General features: G+C 31.9%; 1 protein-coding gene across 1 annotated transcript in view; it reads left to right on the top strand.

The window, feature by feature from the left end:
* Positions 1–3,831, top strand: part of C15 (homeobox protein C15) — a 101,334-nt gene extending 97,503 nt beyond the window's left edge. The window contains exon 3 of the mRNA XM_076773462.1: positions 3,597–3,831. Within this exon, the coding sequence (XP_076629577.1) occupies positions 3,597–3,831 (235 nt within the window). The remainder of the gene's footprint in view (positions 1–3,596) is intronic.
* The last annotated feature ends 18,384 nt before the right edge of the window (positions 3,832–22,215 follow it).

A 22,215-nucleotide genomic window follows, 5' to 3' on the forward strand; every position in this document is an offset into this window, starting at 1 on the left:
CTCATCTCATCGAATCGAGGATACTTAAGAGCATTTCGATCATCTCCTTCAACCTTACCGATTCGTTGTTCCGATCACACCGAGTCTAATAAAATTACTTAAACGACGATCCGTTCTTTGTAATTTTGCACTTTGCGTTGCCTGATCGTAACAAAAATATTAGGTTGATGCATATGAAATTTCGCTTTTACGAATAAAACTTTATCCACGCATAGTATTTTTGGAACATTGTGTATTTAATCGAAATAATTTGCACATGGTTGTACACATTTTTCCCAAAGATTAAGTAATTTGAATATTCCACATTTGAAAAAAATTATCATTTCTGGAATCTAAAGATTCGTGAAATGCGGGACTCAATAAATTCTTCGTTTCGAAATAATTTATCCTTTAAAAAGTGATGTAAATGTTTAAAAAAGTGAAAGTCTGTACCAATACAGATTGTTTTTTCATTAATTTTGAATGGATTTTTTCTATTTATTTACAGTTGGAATCTGAAGTAATTGTTGGCCCAGATAATAGAAAATAATAATGAACAAGTTTCAAAACTTCTAATTCTTTGAATTTTTATTTCAAAAGATAAATCAATATTATATTCCCTATTTCCCTGCAATAGTTTCGTTCCAGTCTTGGGCTAAATATGTAATACTACCTTATAATAGAAATACAAATTACTCGAAAATTGAGAACAACTGTGAAACAGCGAATCAAAATTATACTTGTCATTTATTGTCATTCTAAGTTTATCCTTGGAAAATCACAAAAAGTAACACACACATATATACTATTAGATATATAAAATACAGGTCTGAAAATAGAGAAAATAAATTATTCATTCTCTTTTGTGTAACTGTTTCGTATAGCACGTATATTGTATAGTGTCAATCAACATAGTAATAGATATAACAACAATTATAATATAATAGCAAATAGAAAATTAGTGTATACTGTGTAAACTCTGAAGTATTTTAAATTGTTTTTCGAAAAATGATTACCATTTGTTCAGATGCTACATTTATAAACTTTGCATAGAATGAATTTTTGAATATAACAAATTTTCATAGAAGTAGAAACAATTGCTCCAATTATTCTGAAAGTTCTAAGACATATATTTCCCGTTTCGAGATATTTAAACGTTTACGTTTGATCATATTAAAAAATATTTTTCCATCATGATACAAAATTTATCAAAAATTAAATGTTCTGCTAATGTGAATTTTTAAATTGTTAAATTTCATGAATAACTTGCACGAAAATGTGTTTCAAATAACAGTCACTTTTAAAATTAATAGTACCTACTACATATGTAGTCGATTACTTAGAATAATAAAAAATAATTCATTTCATTGAGAAAACAAATTTATTTATTTTTAGAATGATATTATTTAATCTATACTTGCAACTTTATAATTACTTTTTCAACGTATTTACTTGTTTTTAAAATTTAAAAACAAGTGCCGAGAAATTGGGATTATAAAATAACTTTATCCTCCAACAAAATATGCAATAACCCTAAAGTTGTGTAAGAATTACAAACGAATGGATCCTTTATAATCTACCAAAGTCTTTAAATACATTACCTCAATCTCCCGACGTCTACCCCCTCGAGCATTTGTGGACAGAATTAAAATGTTCTGAACAAAAACATAGACCAACCTACAAAGAAATGTTAAACAATGTATTGACAACCGAATGGAACAAAATAGAGGCAAATTTTACAAAAAAAACTAGTCCAATTAATACATAAATGATTAGTACATACAGTGTGTTTGGCCCCTCCTGGGAAAAATTTTAATGGGAGCTTCTAGAAGCCAAAATAAGGCGAAAATCAAACATACTAATTTGTTGATTGAGGCTTCGTTAAAAAGTTATTAAAAAATTAAATTAAAAAATATCAAACCATTCTGGAAAAATTATTTTCGATTGCGGGGGTCAATTACAATCATTTTTGGTGGATAGACATACCCCTGAAATCGTACACATTTTCGAGAAAAAAATTCCTTACCGAAAATATAATTTCTGGCCAGAAATGTCTGCCCGAATTTTCATGCGAATCTTTAAAACGTCATAACTTCTGAACGGATTGGACGATTTTGATGTTTAAAAAAGCAAACGACGCGTATTTTAGTGTAGAATATGTAGCAATTCTAAAAATATTCGAAAAGTTATTTCTCGATCCCCTAAAATGAGAAAAACCCCATAAAAATGGTACAATTTTCAAACAGCCATAACTCCTACGATAGTGAATATATTTCAATGAAACTTTTTTCTGAAGTAGAGCTCATGGGTACCTACAGAAAAGTATTAGACAACTTTTCTGTAGGGCGTCAAATAAAATTATCAAAAATGAAAAACGAATGTTTAAGAAAAATCGACAAGGGGTAGGTGTCTAAATTTTTCGTCGAAAAAAAAATATTTCAAATCGTTTTGGAAAAATTATTTTCGGTTGCGGGGGTCAATGGCAATAATTTTTGGTGAATAGACCTACCTCTGAAATCCTACTTATTTCCTAGAAAAAAATTCGAGAAGGTGTGACATTTTTCGACAAAATTCAAAAATTTCAAATCGTTTTGGAAAAATTATTTTCGGTTGCGGGGGTCAATTACAATAATTTTTTATGAATAGACCTACACCCGAAATCCTACCCACTTTCTAGAAAAAAATTCAGTACGGGCGGAACTTTAAACGTTAATAACTTTTTAACAAAATCTCCATCAACAAATTAGTATTCTTGATTTCCGTCTTATTTTGGCTTCTAGAATATCCCATTAAAATTTTTCCCAGGGGTGGCCGATCACCAAGTATAATAAGATCACAAACAAGTTTTCATGGAATAAGTAATTATTCTGAAAGGATACTTTTGTATATGTTTTTTTATTGCTTCTTCGAAAAATAATAGTTCTATAACATATTTGAAAATCATCGAAATCGGTGAGATGCCCCCAATTCCGAATGATTATTGCAACAAGTTCTTGGAATGCGAAATTCCGCATACTTTCATTTGAATATGCAAATTCGAAATGATACACTGTTGTTCTAGGGATGAGTTTAAGTCTACAGCTCTCATAATGTTTGAAAATAAAGTGACGATTCAGCATCGAATGAGTTGTTCGCTTTAGTTCCATCACTAGTATCATTTCCTGTATGGTCTGTCGACAGCTTAAACCCATTGTTTGTATCGAAACTTGTATGTCAACAAGTATCAGTGTCGATAGCTTTAGATAACTAGAAAACCAAGCGAGCATAGTGCCGTTAATAATATTGTAATAATAAGGACAAAACTACATGACCCTGTAAATGTTTATTTACCAATGGACCTGTTGGTCGTGGATTAAGTTTAATTGAGGTGTACGTGTGTAATTATAAGCGTAACTATTAATGTTTATTATAACTATATTGGTGAGTGTAAGACATAGCACACATGGTGGATAACACAGCAAAGCAGATCACGTGATCGGAAGACAAACGACAAGAGAGACACACAGATACAATTCGTACACACACACTCACGCGCACATGGCGGGCAATACGAGTTTCTATGACAACAGGACCTGAATGGAGTCTAAGATTAATAAAAAAGAATACTTTTGTTACAGGCGGCAAACGGCAGAGGAGAGAGAAGCTGAGAGGCAGGCGGCAAATCGGTTGATGTTGTCCCTTCAAGCCGAAGCGCTTGGAAAAGTAGCGTATCCAACAACGGTACCCAGTCATCCAGCAGGGACCACTGTTCCCAGTTTGGATAGACAGCAACCACCCACTACGCTGACCCACCCCAGTCAGTGGGCCTCGCCGTACGGCCCACCACAACCCTTGGCCGAGCCAATTTGCTGAACCTCGGCGATTCACGCGAGCCGAAAAACTCCTATCGAGTGAACTCGGTGTATTAATTGCGTCACTTTTGTATCTGGATGAGAGGAATACTGTCGCAACTCAAAATGTGGAAACGCGACCATTCGCCCTTACGCAGTCAATTAGCAGTGAAATTGTAAGTAGCGAATTCTCTCGAAGAGGACGAGCGTGAGAGATCGTGCCCACCGATAATTCTAACTAAAGATTGTAAAATGACAGCGACACGTACTAATTCGTTCACCTTGTTTTCCAAAATCGTATTTTAAGTTCGCAGTGAACTTCTTAGATCGGAACAATTCAAAACGAGTAAACCTACAAAAGTAATTTTCGCTTGTATATGAAACTGTATAATAACCGCAATAAGATATATTTGTTTGATTGGATCTCATAATCGTGATAACAAGCGACACCGTGTGAATTAGATTTTTTTTGAGTTGTGACAATATTGCTGTCGATTTATTGCGTCATTGTTTTGACGATGCTTGTAAAAATTCGTTTCCGAAGTTTCTTGAAGCTGTAATATATTTAGTAATTACTTGAAAAACACAGGAAAGATGTATTAATCGACGATCTTATAGAATTATCGATCGTTAACGTCGTTTTGCACATCAATTATGTGCACACGGTTTATTTAAAAAATTTTCCTCGTTGAAGCACTGTTGGACACTACGATATCGTGCCTACGTTTGTAAGTATACATTATTTATTTTCCATTTCTCTTTGCTCGCCTGCAATTATACTGTACACAGTACAATCTTGATCATTTTAATTATTTTTGATCTTCGATCATTTTAATTATTCTACATGTCCTAATTTAACTGTTAGTAAACAAAATAAAGCGAAAGACACGAAATTACAGTCACATAAAGTGGTATGTTATTTGTCTTTGACAAATTCAATTGATACTGTTCTATTTACTAAAAATTAAATTACATTCAAATATTTGACCCTAATTCAAATTTGCTGGATGTGGTATTACACTCAATATAAAAATGTACGACCATGAAATTTTAAATATGTTACTGTGTTTTAACACTATTTAGATTTTACTATAGAGTTTTTCAAAATTAAAATATTAATAGAAAGCTATAGTGCTACTTTTGTTATTTTCAATATTTCAATTAAGTATTGAATAGTTGCCATTCTAGACATTTTCATTATAATTTTCACATTGATAAATCATTTGAGGTATTTCCACATAAAATTCAAAGTCATTATAGTTAAGTAATCAATACGCGAATGCACATTATCGATCATAAGTTTGAAACCATCACTTAATGAACTAAAAATGGATTCCTTTAGTGCAATTTAAAATTCGTGTATAGAAATAACACTCGAATGTCTCTACTTTTATTCAGAAATAAACCACTATTTTCTTTATTGACAGAATTATAAATTACTGTTATTATAATTATTCATCTTATTTTTTTTTAATAACTACCCTTATTCTATCTTTCTGGACATTTATTTATCCCGAAATGTATCAATAATGGTGTTCTCAAACTTATGGCCGATAAGATACAAGGTGTTCGGCCATCCCTGGAAACAATTTTAATGGGAGATTCTAGAGGCCAAAATAAGACGAAAATCAAGAATACCAATTTGTTGATGGAGGCTTCGTTAAACAATTATGAACGTTTAAAATTCCGTCCGTACTGAATTTTTTTCTAGAAAGTGGGTAGGATTTCGGGTGTAGGTCTATTCATAAAAAATTATTGTAATTGACCCCCGCAACCGAAAATAATTTTTCCAAAACGATTTGAAATTTTTGAATTTTGTCGAAAAATGTCACACCTTCTCGAATTCTTTTCTAGGAAATGAGTAGGATTTCAGAGGTAGGTCTATTCACCAAAAATTATTGCCATTGACCCCCGCAACCGAAAATAATTTTTCCAAAACGATTTGAAATATTTTTTTTTCGACGAAAAATTTAGACACCTACCCCCTGTCGATTTTTCTTAAACATTCGTTTTTCATTTTTGATAATTTTATTTGACGCCCTACAGAAAAGTTGTCTAATACTTTTCTGTAGGTACCCATGAGCTCTACTTCAGAAAAAAGTTTCATTGAAATATATTCACTATTGTAGGACTTATGGCTGTTTGAAAATTGGACCATTTTTATGGGGGTTTTCTCATTTTAGGAGGTCAAGGAACAACTTTTCGAATATTTTTAGAATTTCTACATATTCTACACTAAAATACGCGTCGTTTGCTTTTTTAAACATCAAAATCGTCCAATTCGTTCAGAAGTTATGACGTTTTAAAGATTCGCATGAAAATTCGGGCAGACATTTCTGGCCAGAAATTACATTTTCGGTAAGGAATTTTTTTCTCGAAAATGCGTAGGATTACGGCGGTATGTATAATGACCAAAAATGATTGTAATTGCCCACTGTAACTAAATATAATTTTTTTAGTATCATTTGAAATTTTTTAATTTCGTCTAAAAATTTCAGTACCTACTCGAATTTTTTTCTCGAAAGTGGGTGGGATTTCAGGGGTATGTCTATCGACCAAAAATGATTGTAATTCATCCCCGCAACCGAAAATAATTTTTGCTGAACGATTTGAAATTTTTAAATTTAATTGTTAATAACTTTTTAACGAAGCCTCCACCAACAAATTGGTATTCTTGATTTTCGTCTTATTTTGGCCTCTAGAATCCCCCATTAAAATTTTTCCCAAGTGTAGCCGAACACCCTGTATAACGAAGCGTCGTTTAATATTTAAAAAATGACTGCACATTTCAGTACGAGGTACGAAGAATTAAAAACGTTACGCAATCGATTATCCGACCTAAAAAATGTATTGCGTAATAACGATTTTACTGACTCACTCTAATTGTCAATTAAGCCGCGTGCTCGTCATTTTTTATCCCAAATTCTCTGTATAATCTCGTTAAACGTCTCGATGGATCTCGCGAATGATCGACAATGAAACAACGAAAATCGCTTGTGTTTCGTGTGCAAAAAATTATAATTCAGCATGGGGGTGTAAACGTCCGTACAAAACCTCATTCACTAAACACCCAATACTATTAAATCTCTTAATGAACTATAAAGATTGTGGATCATAACGTTCGAAGACGATTCAAACACATTTAATATTTGCATAATAATTGCAGAGGCCCGTAAAAATTAGGAGTTGTGAAACGAAACAATTCATAGGTAGGAAAAAACTATAATTGCAGCAAGCAGTAAGATTTGTAAGGTTTACTGAAATATTAAAAGTCTTTTTAACACATTTGCTTCTTACCGTTGTAGAAATAGAAACAATTAAATTTATGATTCTTCGTGTTCTCGAAAACTAATTTGAGAAAAAATTGTAATAATGTCTGCAGTCTGTGATTATAGAGTTTCTTTAGTTATAATTTACAATTACAATTAAAATTAAAAAATTTAATTTTGATGATGTACGTAGAAAATGTGTGCATATATTTGTTGCTCGATGATTTTTGTTATAGTAAAACAGACATAACAATTATCTAATTAAATTTTAAACGTAACTTTGTTTTATTTAAAGAAGAAACTACGTAGAAGCTGGCAAGCATTAACGAAACAATTCGAAGCATATTTTCAGAAATTCCGAAAATCGTTTAACTTATTTTTGTCGACGGTGATAATTTATGAATATATAAGTTTTGACAAGGAAAGGACGAGACGATCGTCAACGCGATTCCAATAATTTCGGTGCAAACGCGCGATGAGCCTCAATATGAATTTATTATAACTATTACGTACGAGCGCGCGTTATCAATCTACGTTAAGAAAATTTTCCAAAAAGGGGAACCTAATTGCTGTAGCTTTCCTTAACGTGGCATTATTGACAGTGGAAAGGATTTCCGGAGATCAAACGAAAAAAAATGCGTCAGAGGCCACCGAGTCGTCTTAATTGCACTATTTCTAGGTAATATCAACGTCTTACGTCAAGACAGCCAATTTTATCGACGTACTTAATTAACGAAACGAGAGGTCTGATAGGGAGCTAAAAGGAAACTTAAATAATTACGAAATGCTTTCGTTTCACGGTTGCCTATAAGATCACTTTGGAAGAAACGACCCTCGGGATAAAGATACGCGGGGACATCAGAACAATTAAAAAAGAGGATGAAACGCAACGGCGGATGCGCGAAACGAAATCCAGACAGCTTTAAATCTCGTGTACAGTCGTTCCCGCTTTCGAGTGACAAAATGAAGGTCGATAGTTCGCTTGAAAACGAACTAAGTAGCAATTCTAATCTCGCGCAGAGATCCAGCGTTGCAACTGCCATCTGACGAGCAAAATCGATGCACCGAGAGCCAAAATATCTTCGTGACAGAATTATTGATACAGTAGAACCTCGATTATTGCAGGAAACTGGGGTCTGAAAATTTCTGCAATAATCGAGGTAATCGATGCAATGTGTTGTAACCGTACTTGCTTTACGGATTACATCGCACGAAAAACTAAAAAATATGTCCTTATTACCAAATTTTCTTTTATTATATATAATTATATAATATTTTTAAAACTATAATGACCAGGAAAATTACGTGTATAGATACCCTAATGAATTAAGGGGATATTGTAGCGTGAATCTTTTAAAAAATCGATTTTCTTTCAATTTTCTTAAAGAACATATTTTCCAAAATATATTTACAAAATGTTTGAATTCCTAAAATTATTGAAGTTAGAGTTGTTTGAAGAACGTGATGGTCAGCATCGTTACTATAGGGACACAAAACTTTAAACGCGTTTTTCTAGAAACTGTGTTCTTTAGGACAACGTCTATGATATGTTAAAATGTACTTAACCAATTGGCACCAAATTTTATACGAATATTTAGTAAACATGGGACTATAGTTTGAAGTAAAGTTATTTCAATGTTCGTATTCCTTCTATTTTTTTCAGTCCCATAAATTAAAAACAAAATGTGAAGAAGTAGATAACCAAAATTTAGAGAGTCACCATATACTCATATACTTATACTAATGAGACATATTTGTTATCTTTTCATGTTAGATAAACAGGAGGGCTGATACTATGAGACGAAATTTTTTTAAGACAACTACACAAGCACATAACACCAACAATTTTGATTTTTGTGGATAAAAAAAAATGCAATTATTGCCAAAACATGTATAAACATACCCTTACACTTTTACTGCAAAAAGTTTTATGGTAGAGTAGCCCCTTAAGAATTAACCCGTCCACATGTCGACGCCATGAAACGAACGAGATCCTCGTGCAATAATCGAAGTTCTACTGCAATCATTAACATTTGTATTATTTAAATAAGTTGATAAATCGTTAGTCAATTCAAGCAATTTATTGTAACATATAAGGTTTCCATTGTATTTTGAGTAAGCTTAAAAGCGATATTATTTATTAGAAACTTAGAACAAAATATATTAAGAAAAAATTATTAAAATTGTCGATGAATTAGCGAGATTCTCACAATGAATGAGTCCAAGCAAAATTTTAATCGAAGAAGCACGTAAATATTTGAGAAATTCAGCAGTAATTTGTTTTTATTACTAATAAAAACATATCAGGTCCATGGCTAGATATTTTTACATTTGAAGTGGTAATAATCTTCGTTATTTTTACACTCAAAATAACGTGTGAACTCTCCCCGTCCACTAAAAAAAATTTCATAAAAAAACATTTTTTAGCGAGGTAAATAAATCACACTAAAAGTACGTTATTTTGAAAACAATTCTTACTTAATTATATTAGTATTTAATTTATTTATTGGCGATGTTTGTGCTTGCGTCTGAATAGCCTCAAAATTGATTCCGATAAATAGAGTTCTTCTGTATTACAATTGAATTCATCTTTAAAGGGAACCATCCTTTAAAACTTATCTATAACCAGAATTAGGATATTACGTTTGTTTTTTTATATTTGAACAAAAAGCGAATTACCATTCTTGAAAAATTGAATTTTTCTTTAAAACATCAGTATTTTATCATTTGTGAATTTTTTCAAATTACATATTCCAAATCGTGCCATAAAATACCATCTTTTATAAGAAGCTTTGCTTGCTTAAGCTAACTTAATTTAAAGTGAAGAAATTTTTTATTTTGTCGACATAAGAAAGATATTTGATGTGTTATAAAAATATACTAAATAAGTGGTGATATTCTCGGACGGACCGATTGTACCGTTTACTTGAAATAAATTTCCTAAAAGTGACTACTTTCAAATTCCAAAAAAGAAACGACTACCCCTTTAAAATTTTGAAATGTGTAATATTTTCCGAGACAACTTAGTGCAATAAAAAATAATAAAATTAAATTCCTCGTGCGTATTTTATCGCTCTGCCGGAAACCGTCGGCCGACGGATCACTTGCGCTGGACAAATGTAAAGATTTATAGGTATGATTCTGTTATTTAAATCGGATGTAAAAATTGTCGCTTGAGAGCAGGAATTTTTGTAAGATATTTTGCAAATTTTTTAATATTATAATCTGCCAAATTTATTTAAAATGTTCTTTTGCAACTGGATTTAAAGTTTCGCTAGGAGTGCATCCAATTTTGACCGAAATTATTATTACAATATAAATACGACTTTCAGGCATTTTCTCACATGCCTTTTTATATTCCTCGTAATATTATTAAAATTTTTAAGAGTTTGAAATACTACTAACAGGACGAAATGCAAGAATTTAACAGATTGTGTCGAGATTAATAAAGATAAATACTTTTATATCTTGGCCTGATTTTGTTATTTAAACAAAGAAATTCGCTCAAGAAAGCGAAATGAGATTATTTGAAAATTCGTCGTGAAATGTTTATTATACTATCTAAAACGTCAGAAAGCGAATAAGAATGTGTTCAGAGAGTAATGGCGAATAATACGAATAATTGTTACAATAAAATATTTTTCTGAAATAAAATATGAAACGTCTCTTGAAATCTTTTGACGAGCGCATTAAACCCTTTTGTGCAAACCAGTTTACTAGCTTCAAATTCTATTTTTGCATACTAAAAGTGCGTTGCATTCGATTGCAAAATTTTTAAATTATCTGTATGCATATTTTTATTCGCCAATTAATGTCCTTTGAGCGTTAACACTAGATTTACAGACTGAGCCAATTTGACTAATTTAGAATTTTGTTGCTATAAAACTTGAATATTATTTTTTAATAACATATGTTAGTTTTTAATTCCGTAATGAATTATACATAAATATGAATTCCTCCCCTCGACTTACCTCCTCATTTCGTATTGTCGAATGTGGTATACCTATTTTTACGGTTGTGAGCCAATTTGACTCATAAAATGATTTAACAGTTAATTGCTTTGCAAATGAAATTTCTGGCTTACATAAAGAATCAGAATTCTAACACCAATTACGCGTAAACATTCATGTTCAATCTTGTCAATTTATTAGTTAGCTGAAGCCAAAAAAAGCTCTTTCATAATTTTGATTTATACATCGCGCGCAAACAGAGCATTTTTAGTGAAATAATCTAATTTTATAAAATCAATTTTTTGTCAAATAATTTGGTCCACCAAGGTAATTTCTTTTACATCTAATTACGTAGGGTTACCATCGTTAGAAAAAATCAGAAAAAATTTCTTTTGCTAACTATATTTTAAAAACAGTGTGTAAACGTGAAAAATGTTTTCAATGAAATTTTTAATAATAAATCTTTCATTTAAATTGATTTGGAGCTATTTTTTGTTTTTGCAAACAACTTGAATGTTGTTGTATGAGTCAAATTGGCTCACTTCAGTAAAAATAGGTATAATCAACATCCGTAAATCTAGTGTTAAAAGGATGAACTCTTATTTCGTTAATCAGCATCTCAAACCATCGACGAAGTCAATCACAATGCCAACGGGATTAGTATCACCTTTCAATTGCAAAAACTAGCAGTAAAGCCTTGTCCGGAGTTGCGCACAGAAAATGTGTTCATTTCGTGCGGAGAACGCGTTTAGGCGTTCGACGAATACATCAAACGCATTGTGATCTAGCGGTCCGCACGTGGTGTACGTCCCAAATTTGTAACGCTTAAACAGTTTAAAATACGCTACAGACGAATTCCATTAATACCTGTTTTGTGATAGCAACAATTTGAAACATTGTAAGACACGGTTCTTATTCACCGTTAGTCCAAAATATGGCGTTTGGTGCATTCCTTCGCACAGCGCGGCATAATTGAAAAATCGATATGACATATCCATGTACATATTAGCGTGATAGATGTAATTAAAGATATTAAAGTGTATGTATGATATCAACCTGTTTTAGCGATCGACCTCGCTAGCAGAAATGTTTGATTTTGAGCAGATAGAATTAGGCACGCACACGTACAAACACGGCCACGCACACACACGGCATGTACATATTACTTTACACATCGTAACACGTAATTAAGAAACTATTATCGCGAAAAATACTGTATGTGTACTGCTACTAATTAAGATTCGTCGTCGTCATCGAATAGAAGCGTATAAGTATTAATTAGGCACGCGTTAAGTTAAGAGCAATAGCAATTACCGATTATAGCGAACGATGTGATGTTATGTAAGTACAGTGTAACGTTGTATATATGAAAAATTGAAAATGCATATAAAATGATGTAACTGGTATAACGCGTGTACGTTGATTATGAATTTCACAAAGTCACGTTATTCGAAATTTAGCAACGAACCTGGGCCCCGTTAGGCATTATTTATTCTTTAATTACCGCTTCACCATTGTATGGTCGTTGACATTACTTTGCAATTTACGTTAAAATTGTTTAATACTAATTAGTTCTTTTTATCGATCTCCAAGCACGTACATCGTTCTTTTAACGTATTAAAACGGGTAAAAATACTCAGAAGTTATTCGTATAGCTGTTTTCTTTTAAACATAAAAAAGGATCGAATTAATATTTTGTAAGATTTTCTTTCAATCTTACAATTTGTTTCAAAACACATTAGACGTTTTATTTGGTGTAATTTTCAACTCTTCTATTGCATCGTTTATAACATTTTCTTTCTAAATAATTCCACAAATTCTTAATAGGATTAAGATCGTGTGATGATAGAGTCGTTTTTAAATAATGAATTTTCAGCTTTAACTTGCACTCTGTTTCCATCTTTTGGACTGTTTTGTAATTCCTCATTCAAAAAATCCCTCTATTTTCCTGCAAAAAATTAATTAAATGCTTAATAGCCTCTTAGGAATCAAAGTTTCGTCCATTGAGGGAATTTTACACACTGAGAAACAAACGATAAAATATTTTGCATAAACTTTTACAGGTTCGTGCCTCATTGTTTCTGTTTTCGAAATATAATAACAAAATATGTTTAAAGTGCTCCATTTGGATTTTAGAAAAATTGATTGATATGAATTTTGACTTATCAGGACATTAAAGTCATTACTGTGAATAAGTCGTTAGTTATAAAAATATTGTTAAGTATAATTAACAATTTACGTCATGTCGCTATATTACAGTCAACAGAATAAAATATTTTCCACAGTCTAGTAAAATATGACAATAATATATTCGTGGATCTAACACTACTTCGATCGTTACTAACGATTTCTGTTTAAGTAAAAGAATCTAGTTTTTCTGTAAAATGATTAACATCATTTTGTTACAACCTAGTTTTTGTGGTTTATAATATAATAATTTTGTCTATCCTTAAACATTATACATAATTGCTTGGCCTATTAAAGACGAAGAGACTTCTTGAACATTCATCTTTTGTACAGGACAAAACGTTAAGTTTCTCATTGTTTTAATTATTTAACAAATTAGAAAAAATATTATTCTGAGAAGTCTAAAAATTATACAACACAGGATAAATAGACAACACAGGAAAAACAAGTTTTTTTTTTAATGTGACAATAGAACGAAAATATTATTACATGCCCGTCTGAATATCAAACAACTTCCGTTTAAAACACTTTTTCATATAGCAAACAGTTTACAAGAAAATTCGGGTGATAGAATCGCGTGACACACCTTTGCGTACGATGAGAACGTTTTGTGAGGCAACGGGTTTTTCGCGTATAACGATCACAGTATTTGTTCTCATAATCGAGAAACTTACAACAGAACAGGAAGTTCGCGTGCTACTCGGCGTCACAGACCGACATTGTAACGTTTCACCCCTTCGAAGGTAAAACGGTGCAATTTCGGCTGTAAATCAGCCGACGAGAGAGCACAAAATAACAGTGCAAAGTTTGCTGGAAGTCCGCTACAAACCGATTCCATGAAACTCGTTGTCTGTAGAATCTAAACTGGTCTCTTATAGCACACACTTTCGTCCAAAGTTCGAAGTTTATCGTGTGAAAAGTTAAAACTGTCCAACTTATTGCACTTCCCTCTAGGAGAGAATGTGGATTAATATAGCCTGTGGAATATAGTATTAAAGAAGATAACGAAAAGGGAATTATATATAAAATCGTATTTTTTATCTAAACTGTTTGTTTTAGTTTTACCAGTTTACCAAAAAGAAAACAATTATCTTCGTCAATAAAAGCAGAAATGCGTCGATATGCGAAAATCAGTTTTTTTCAGAGTAATCATATACTTTAAACTTAATCTAATTTCTTTTTTTATCATACATCTAGTAATTTATGCTACATGCATTCGTTATTATTAATCAAAATTAGTTTTGTCATTGTATTTCACCTTTGTTAATAGGGATGATTACGTGAGTCGTTTTGCAGAGATTTTTGAGTCGATTTCAATCTGTGAAAGATGGTTTTCTAAATTGAGTCGTGATGATTTTTACCTGAAAGATTTGAACAATTTAATAAAAAAATATATACAAATTTCGACAGTCAATACTGCTGACATTAATTAAACATAATTAAGAAAGTAAATTATTTTCTATAAAATAGTACGATCTTTTTATCTATAGCCATCAAAACTTTTACTAATTTTGTTTAATGAATGATAGCTATCTTATAAAATAAACTACATTTTATTTAATTCATACAAAAAATTTTACTGGAGTTATAAAAAATATTCTAGAGTTAACTATACAGGGTGTTCGGCCACTCCTGGGAAAAATTTTAATGGGAGATTCTAGAGGTCAAAATAAGACGAAAATCAAGAATACTAATTTGTTGATGGAGACTTCGTTAAAAAGTTATTAACGTTTAAAGTTTTGCCCGTACTGAATATTTTTCTAGAAACGGAGTAGGATTTCGGGGGTAGGTCTATTCACCAAAAATTATTGTAATTGACCCCCGCAACCGATAATAATTTTTCCAAAACGATTTGAAATTTTTTTTTTTCTTCGAAAAGCTACCCTCTGTCGATTTTTCTTACAAATTCGATTTTCATTTTTAATAAATTTGGCTGGCACTGTACAGAAAAGTTGTTTAATACTTTTTTGTAGGTATCTATGAACTCTAGTTCGTCTCAAAATTCCACTTCAATCTATTCAATATTCTAGGAGTTATAGCCGTTTGAAAATTGGAGCATTCTTATGGGGGTTTTCTAATTTTACGGGGTCAAGGAACAATTTTTTCAATATTGTTAGAATTTCTACATATTCCCCACTAAAGTACGCGTTATTTGCATTTTTGAACATTAAAATCCTCCAATCCATTCAAAAGTTATGGCATTTTAAAGATATGCACGAAATTATGGAGTAAGATTTCTGGCCTGAAATTATATTTTCGGTAAGGAATTTTTTTTCTCGAAAATGGTTAGGATTTCGATGGTATGTCTATTCACCAAAAATGCTCGTAATTGCCCCCTATAACTAAATATAATTTTTTTAGAACGATTCGAAATTTTTGTTTTCGCCGAAAAATTTAGGCACCTTACCCTGTCGATTTTTCTTAAAAATTCCTTTTTCATTTTTGATAATTTTATTTGACGTCCTACAGAAAAGTTGTCTAATACTTTTTTGTAGGTACCCATGAGCTCTACTTCAGAAAAAAGTTTCATTGAAATATATTCACTATCGTAGGAGTTATGGTTATTTGAAAATTGGACTATTTTTATGAGGTTTTTCTCATTTTAGGGGGTCAAGGAACAACTCTTCGAATATTTTTAGAATTTCTACATATTCTACACTAAAATACGCGTCGTTTGCTTTTTTAAACATCAAAATCGTCCAATCCGTTCAGAAATTATGACGTTTTAAAGATTCGCATGAAAATTCGGGCAGACATTTCTGGCCAGAAATTATATTTTCGGTAAACAATTTTTTTCTCGAAAATGCGTAGGATTTCGGCGGTATGTATAATGACCAAAAATGATTGTAATTGCCCACTGTAATTAAATATAATTTTTTTAGTATCATTTGAAATTTTTTAATTTCGTCTAAAAATTTCAGTACCTACTCGAACTTTTTTCTCGAAAGTGGGTGGGATTTCAGGGGTATGTCTATCGACCAAAAATGATTGTAATTCAGCCCCGCAACCGAAAATAATTTTTGCTGAACGATTTGAAATTTTTAAATTTAATTGTTAATAACTTTTTAACGAAGCCTCTATCAACAAATTGGTATTCTTGATTTTCGTCTTATTTTGGCCTCTAGAATCTCCCATTAAAATTTTTCCCAGGGGTGGCCGAACACCCTGTATACAATGCAATGAATTTCAAAAATTAAAAATGGTTGATCAGCCTTAACGATCACATATTATTTCAGTAATAATCACTCACTATTATTAATATTCGTTACAACTATATTGAACCACTTACGAAATAAACAATTTCATTTTATCATCTTTCTACCAGCAATCCAAATCAAAACGTTACTTTTGGGAAACGTAGTATTTCCAATAATCAGTTATTCAGATAAAGCATTCAACTACTTAATACATATTAAATGAAAATAATTTATTATTGAACTAAACTATTGACCCGTTGATCAATAGCCTCTATCTTTAGTCCGCTATAGTTTCGTAATTCCCTCGCAAAAAATGCTTTTTTTATTTATCCGTTAATGCACACCGTATAATAGAAAATTCTATCAATTATATGCCATCGTGTAAATTACTTTCCTGTGACTGAACGTGCATTGTCGAAAGTTATCTCTTTTATTCTTCTAAACGTTTGTGAAATCCGACGTTTTGTTATGCACGGGCGACAGCTGTCAATCACGATTACCATTTTATCGGCATCACCAGAGCCTCGAGAATCGACATCTAACCAACGTTTCGTGAAATCATTATTGCACCGGTATATCGGCGTCATTCGTTCTAAGAAGAAACCAGATGAGTTTCCAGTTCCTCGTGACCGTTCACACAAGATAGACGCAACCTAAACCCAATCTTTTCATTTTTGTTCCTTCTTCCCTTTTTATATCACTCTCCCTTAACTACGTCCGGTAAAGATACAGTTGTTCTTCCATCCTGATCGTCCTAATCGTTGTCTTTCCACAACGAATTATCCCACTTCACCTAGAAGCTCCTTGTGCCGGATGTGGCTACGTTTACTGCCTATAATTGCAGAGAAGACGCGGCTCGCCGTTCCACCCAATTATTTGGGGACAAATGCCCGCCAAAAAAGAAGCCTCTTGGTCCTTCGTCCGGACTAAGGACGTCTCTCCAAGGATTGTCGGAGAATTATTTATGTAGTGTTGAGGAAAAAAGCACCGGTACGTTCCACTTTTCCTATTACGTACACATATTCTAGAGAAAACACCGCACATTTGAAATAACAGTTTGCTTAAGACGAATAAAAAATTATATATTTCAACCGCTTCGTGACAGTGACTAACAAGATCTGTAGCCTCAAATAGTGTTCGAGTGTAACAACATTCAATTGATTTTCATTTAAGAAATTAGTCGGTTCGATGCAAATAAAGAATACAAATAAAAAGAGGACTGAAGATTATAAATATTAAATTTAATCCAATTTCCAGTACGGTCTTCCGGTACGGTCAAGAAACAAATTGCTGTCATTTTAATACGAAAAATGGAAGGAGTATCGATCTATTTTTAAATGAAAATTTTTCAGATTACCTAATCCAAAAGTCTGAAGAAGAATAAATGAAGTATAAGAAATGTGTGTTTTATGTTTTTACACTTACGCAGTGGAATAGTTCTGCCTGAACAAAGTTCTTCATTTTTCTTTTTATTATTTCCAGTATAGGTGGAATTTTTCTCTTTTTCTCTGTTTTCTAAACTAATGATTTTAATTCTACAATGAAATTCTAATTTGACATGTATCTGCTCTTACAACTATATCCTTTTAATTTGAATCGATTTACATTTGTTATAGCTGACCCTTTTTTTAAAACGGAGTTTCTTTAAAAGAGCTTTTTTTAAAAGAGCCCATTTCTGATAAATCACAATGAAAAGGAGAGTTATTAGAGGAATAAAAATCAAGTGTGAGAAGATTGTGCTAGATACTTCTATTTGTTACATATTCTGTATATCGACTTTATAGCTTTGTTTTAGTGTATAATCAAATAAAACATTCTAAATAAAGATACATGCAACGAAAAGTGATACGAGCAATTATTTCGACAATTATAAGTGTTTGTATGTGGAATTGCATGCTATGCCTACACTTTTGTCCTCCGCTGTATATGTTAAGGAATTATGTTGTTAATTTTAATCCATCCGAAAGAAAATTCGTTTTAAATAGTGTTCGATTATCGTTTCGAATTTTAACTCAGGAAATCGAAAGTGAATCATTTCCGGTCGGTCGGCGTTGACGTTCGTCCGAAGCTCGTGATTGTACGCTAGGCGCCCTGTAATCTCGTCCACGAAGATATTTTTGTGGTTTTTCTAGTTTCCAACGTGGACGCCAACGTCCAATTACGCGGTTCCACAGAGACTCGAGTAAAAACTGTAGCATTGTTAAAATTTAAATCGTTAGACGCGCGCCTTCTATTGCATGGAAAAAGGACGCTTTATATTTTATTATGTAAAAATCGGTTTATGTGTCCTTTTTTCATAAATGGAACAGAATCATTAAAAAAATCTATTTTTTGTCCGCTGTTTTCAACATAGTGCTTTGAAAATAAAACAAACATGTAATTTTCTTCAATAATTTCTCGTTCGTCAACATAAATTGTTAGATTCATTTACAGTTACATACAGGGTGTTTACTACTTTCTATTGAAACGATTATCGTAATATTTATCATGTTATTTTCTGCCAGTTACAAGCTTCAAATTAATACACGCCATTCAACGGTACTTTTTAGTCATCGAATTGTGAAAAACTTCATACCACTACTTCAAGTTCAACAACTTAATAGTTACGACACGTTTTTGTTAACAATGGTAGTGGTAAGTGGGTAGGTCCATCATTGTTTAAAATGGCATCCTGTGCACATTTATCGATAGCCAGCAGGCAGTATTCAATGCCCGCCATGTTTGCATTGTTGTCGCGCCTCTAATAGATCTAGTGAAACAAAGAGTATACATTAAGTTTAATTTCAAAGATGGAAAAACCAATGCAGAAAATTTACAGGTACTGAAAATTACTTTTGGTGATAGTCTAATAAGTATAAATATTACCACTTTGTTTAAAAGATTCTAGAAAAACCAGGAATCATTCAAAGACTATCTATGTTCACGAGAAATTCTTAAAAATCTAATATTAATTCTGTATAAAATATTTCGAAGAAACTATTTAATGAATGTTACATGATATTTATGTTGAATGTATAACAAAGAAAAGAAAAGTTAAAAATTCTACTTTCAAACAATTTATCCAAATAAGAAATAAATTGTCTTTCATGAAAAACTTTATTCTTGATCCCAAAGAATATTTGTTTGAATAATAATTTATTGGAATAAGTTTCTATTCCATTACATTTGTATTGAAAATAAATTCCTGTTCGTTATTCTAACAAATCCTTCGAATAACGCTCAACTTTGTCATTAACAAAGTAAAGAAATCAACAAAAACGTGTCCTGAACCTATCATTTTTCGCAAGACTACGATTTTTTCGCCTGGACTAATATTCGTTTGTATCAAATCGTCACGTAATTTTGCGTTGCCAGCGAATTGTTCTCCATTGATACGAAATTATGCAAATCGTTGTCGTCGTTTATCACTTATTGTTTGCCCTACTCTGTCTCTACGCTCGGGCTTAGAATTAATCTGCGATTATGCACACTTGGCACGCGAGCTGCCCTTTCTGTGCTCACATACTCATCAAGATGCCACGCATGCATATATTACATACCCCTCTTGCTTGCAAACACACATAACGTAACCTGCCTGATCGCTTCATTACGTATAACATACACGGTACGCTTGCAAATAATAATTCTGGGATAAAAGTTTAACCCTGGAGAGAAATACTTGTTTCACGATGGTGTTAACGAAACAGTTTAATTAAATTGCAACTTTATCGCGATAATTGTCTAATTTAAAATTTATTAAAATTTGTTATATTTGTAATGATGAAAGTTATTCTTTCCTTTGAACACGAGATAGTAGATTGATTATGATTAACTGCCATTTTATATTCTTATATAAACGAATTTGTTAACAAGAGAAAAAGTCAGACATCGTTTGCATTGATTGAAACGTAATAGATTTACATCTATAATAAGCATGATTGTAATTTTACACGCAGACAGACAACCACGGGAAAATTAGATGTAAAATTTATAAAAATTTCTCTCCTAAAAAATGAAATCTGTATTATTTGAATATTTTATCGTCAGTAGTGTTTCTCCCGGACAAAAACATAGCACACTTTAAAATTAACGTAATTTTTATTTATTTGATATTACAACCAAGGTTTATGTTTTTATACATTCTTGCAAAATACCTCTATAAACATACACAAATGAAATTGAATTGAATTTCACCAGTCTATAAAATTGTATTTAAAAAAAAAAAACTTTTAAGGAAATATAGTGGGACAAAATGATAGCACATTTAACTTAAAATTATGTATAACAATAAATCAACGAATGATATTTAATGCTTAATATCTTGAGGCTCCTCCTTTACATTTAATAACAGCCATCATTCTCTTTGGCAAAGATCTATAGAGTTTTTTAATAGTTTTTCGCTTTAATTGCTTCCACTCATCTTGAATACATTTTTTTAATTCGGCAATATTTCCAAATTGTCTGTCATTTCCATATACAGCTCGGGAAAGATTTCCCCAACAATTTTCAATAATGTTAAGGTCGGTTGACCTTGCTGGCCAATCCAAAACGCGAATTTTAACTCGAGAAAAGTACTCCTTTGCTACTTTTGCAGTGTGTACTGCGACATTATCCTGTTGAAAAATAAACTTCTCTCCAGCAATTCTGGTGGCGTACGTGTTTATTTGTTCCTTAATCATTTCCAAATACATTTAGCTATTCATTTTTCCTGTTACAAATTTGATTTCCATTTTACCATAGTACCCAATACCGCACCAAATCATCACACCACCACCTCCCATTTGCCGATGACTCGAAAACTGTTCCTCTTTTCGCATATCATGAAAATAGTAACTCAGACCATCAGGTCCATCTAAATTAAACCTCTTTTCATCTGTAAATATTATTCTTCGCCATTTCTTTCGCATATCAATATTCTTTTCCGCAAAGTGTAATCGATTCATCTTACGTTGCACAGTTAACCAAGGCTTTTTCTTCAATTTTCTTCATGTTATGTATTTACATTTTTGTAAAACACGTCTCACATTCTTTATATTAGTGTCTACACCAACACTTTGAGCAATTTGCCTTGCAGTCATCTTAGAATTTGATGCTGCTCTTAGTATTGCACGTCGTTCCCGGGCATTTAGACTTTGCGGAAGTCCAGAACTCTTCTTTTTGCCATAGTTTTCCGGATTTTTCAAGAAATTCATTATTACTTTTCGACTTCTATTCATAATATTTGCTATTTTTGTCACTGAATATTGTTCTTCTTTCAATTTTATTATAGTGTCCATTTCACTCGCGTTCAATCTCTTTCCGCGACCCATTTTTGATAATATTTCGCCTTTTTTGAACAAATATACAATATGAAATAATATCACGGGCTTTATTAACTATGTTCCGAGGTTGATGTTCGCAATTCACGAGCTTCAGTGTAACTGGAAAGCGTAGATTTACCACATGTGCTATCATTTTGTCCCGCTTGCGAACAATAATATTTACATTTTTTGTGTTAGAATCTTGTCGAAGTATATGTTGTGGACGATATTTCGTAAATTGTATACACAGACATGCTCTGAGTTATTAGTAAAAGAAAATATGTATCTCAACACAAAATATGGGAAAATATAATGTGTGCTATCTTTTTTGACCCGAAGTGTACTTCCTTCTATCAAAGTTATCGTTAGTAGTCAAAACAAAATCTTTATCTAATATTTCGAAGCTATCGTAAGGATTGAAACAAAAATTGTGATTATTAAGAAACTAGAAAATAGCGATATATTGATAAATCAGAGATTACCAAAATAAAAAAACAACGAAGAAGCAATAGAAAATTATTTAT

The sequence above is a fragment of the Colletes latitarsis genome, chromosome 9 (genome assembly GCF_051014445.1).
Source record: "Colletes latitarsis isolate SP2378_abdomen chromosome 9, iyColLati1, whole genome shotgun sequence".
NCBI lineage: Eukaryota > Metazoa > Arthropoda > Insecta > Hymenoptera > Colletidae > Colletes > Colletes latitarsis.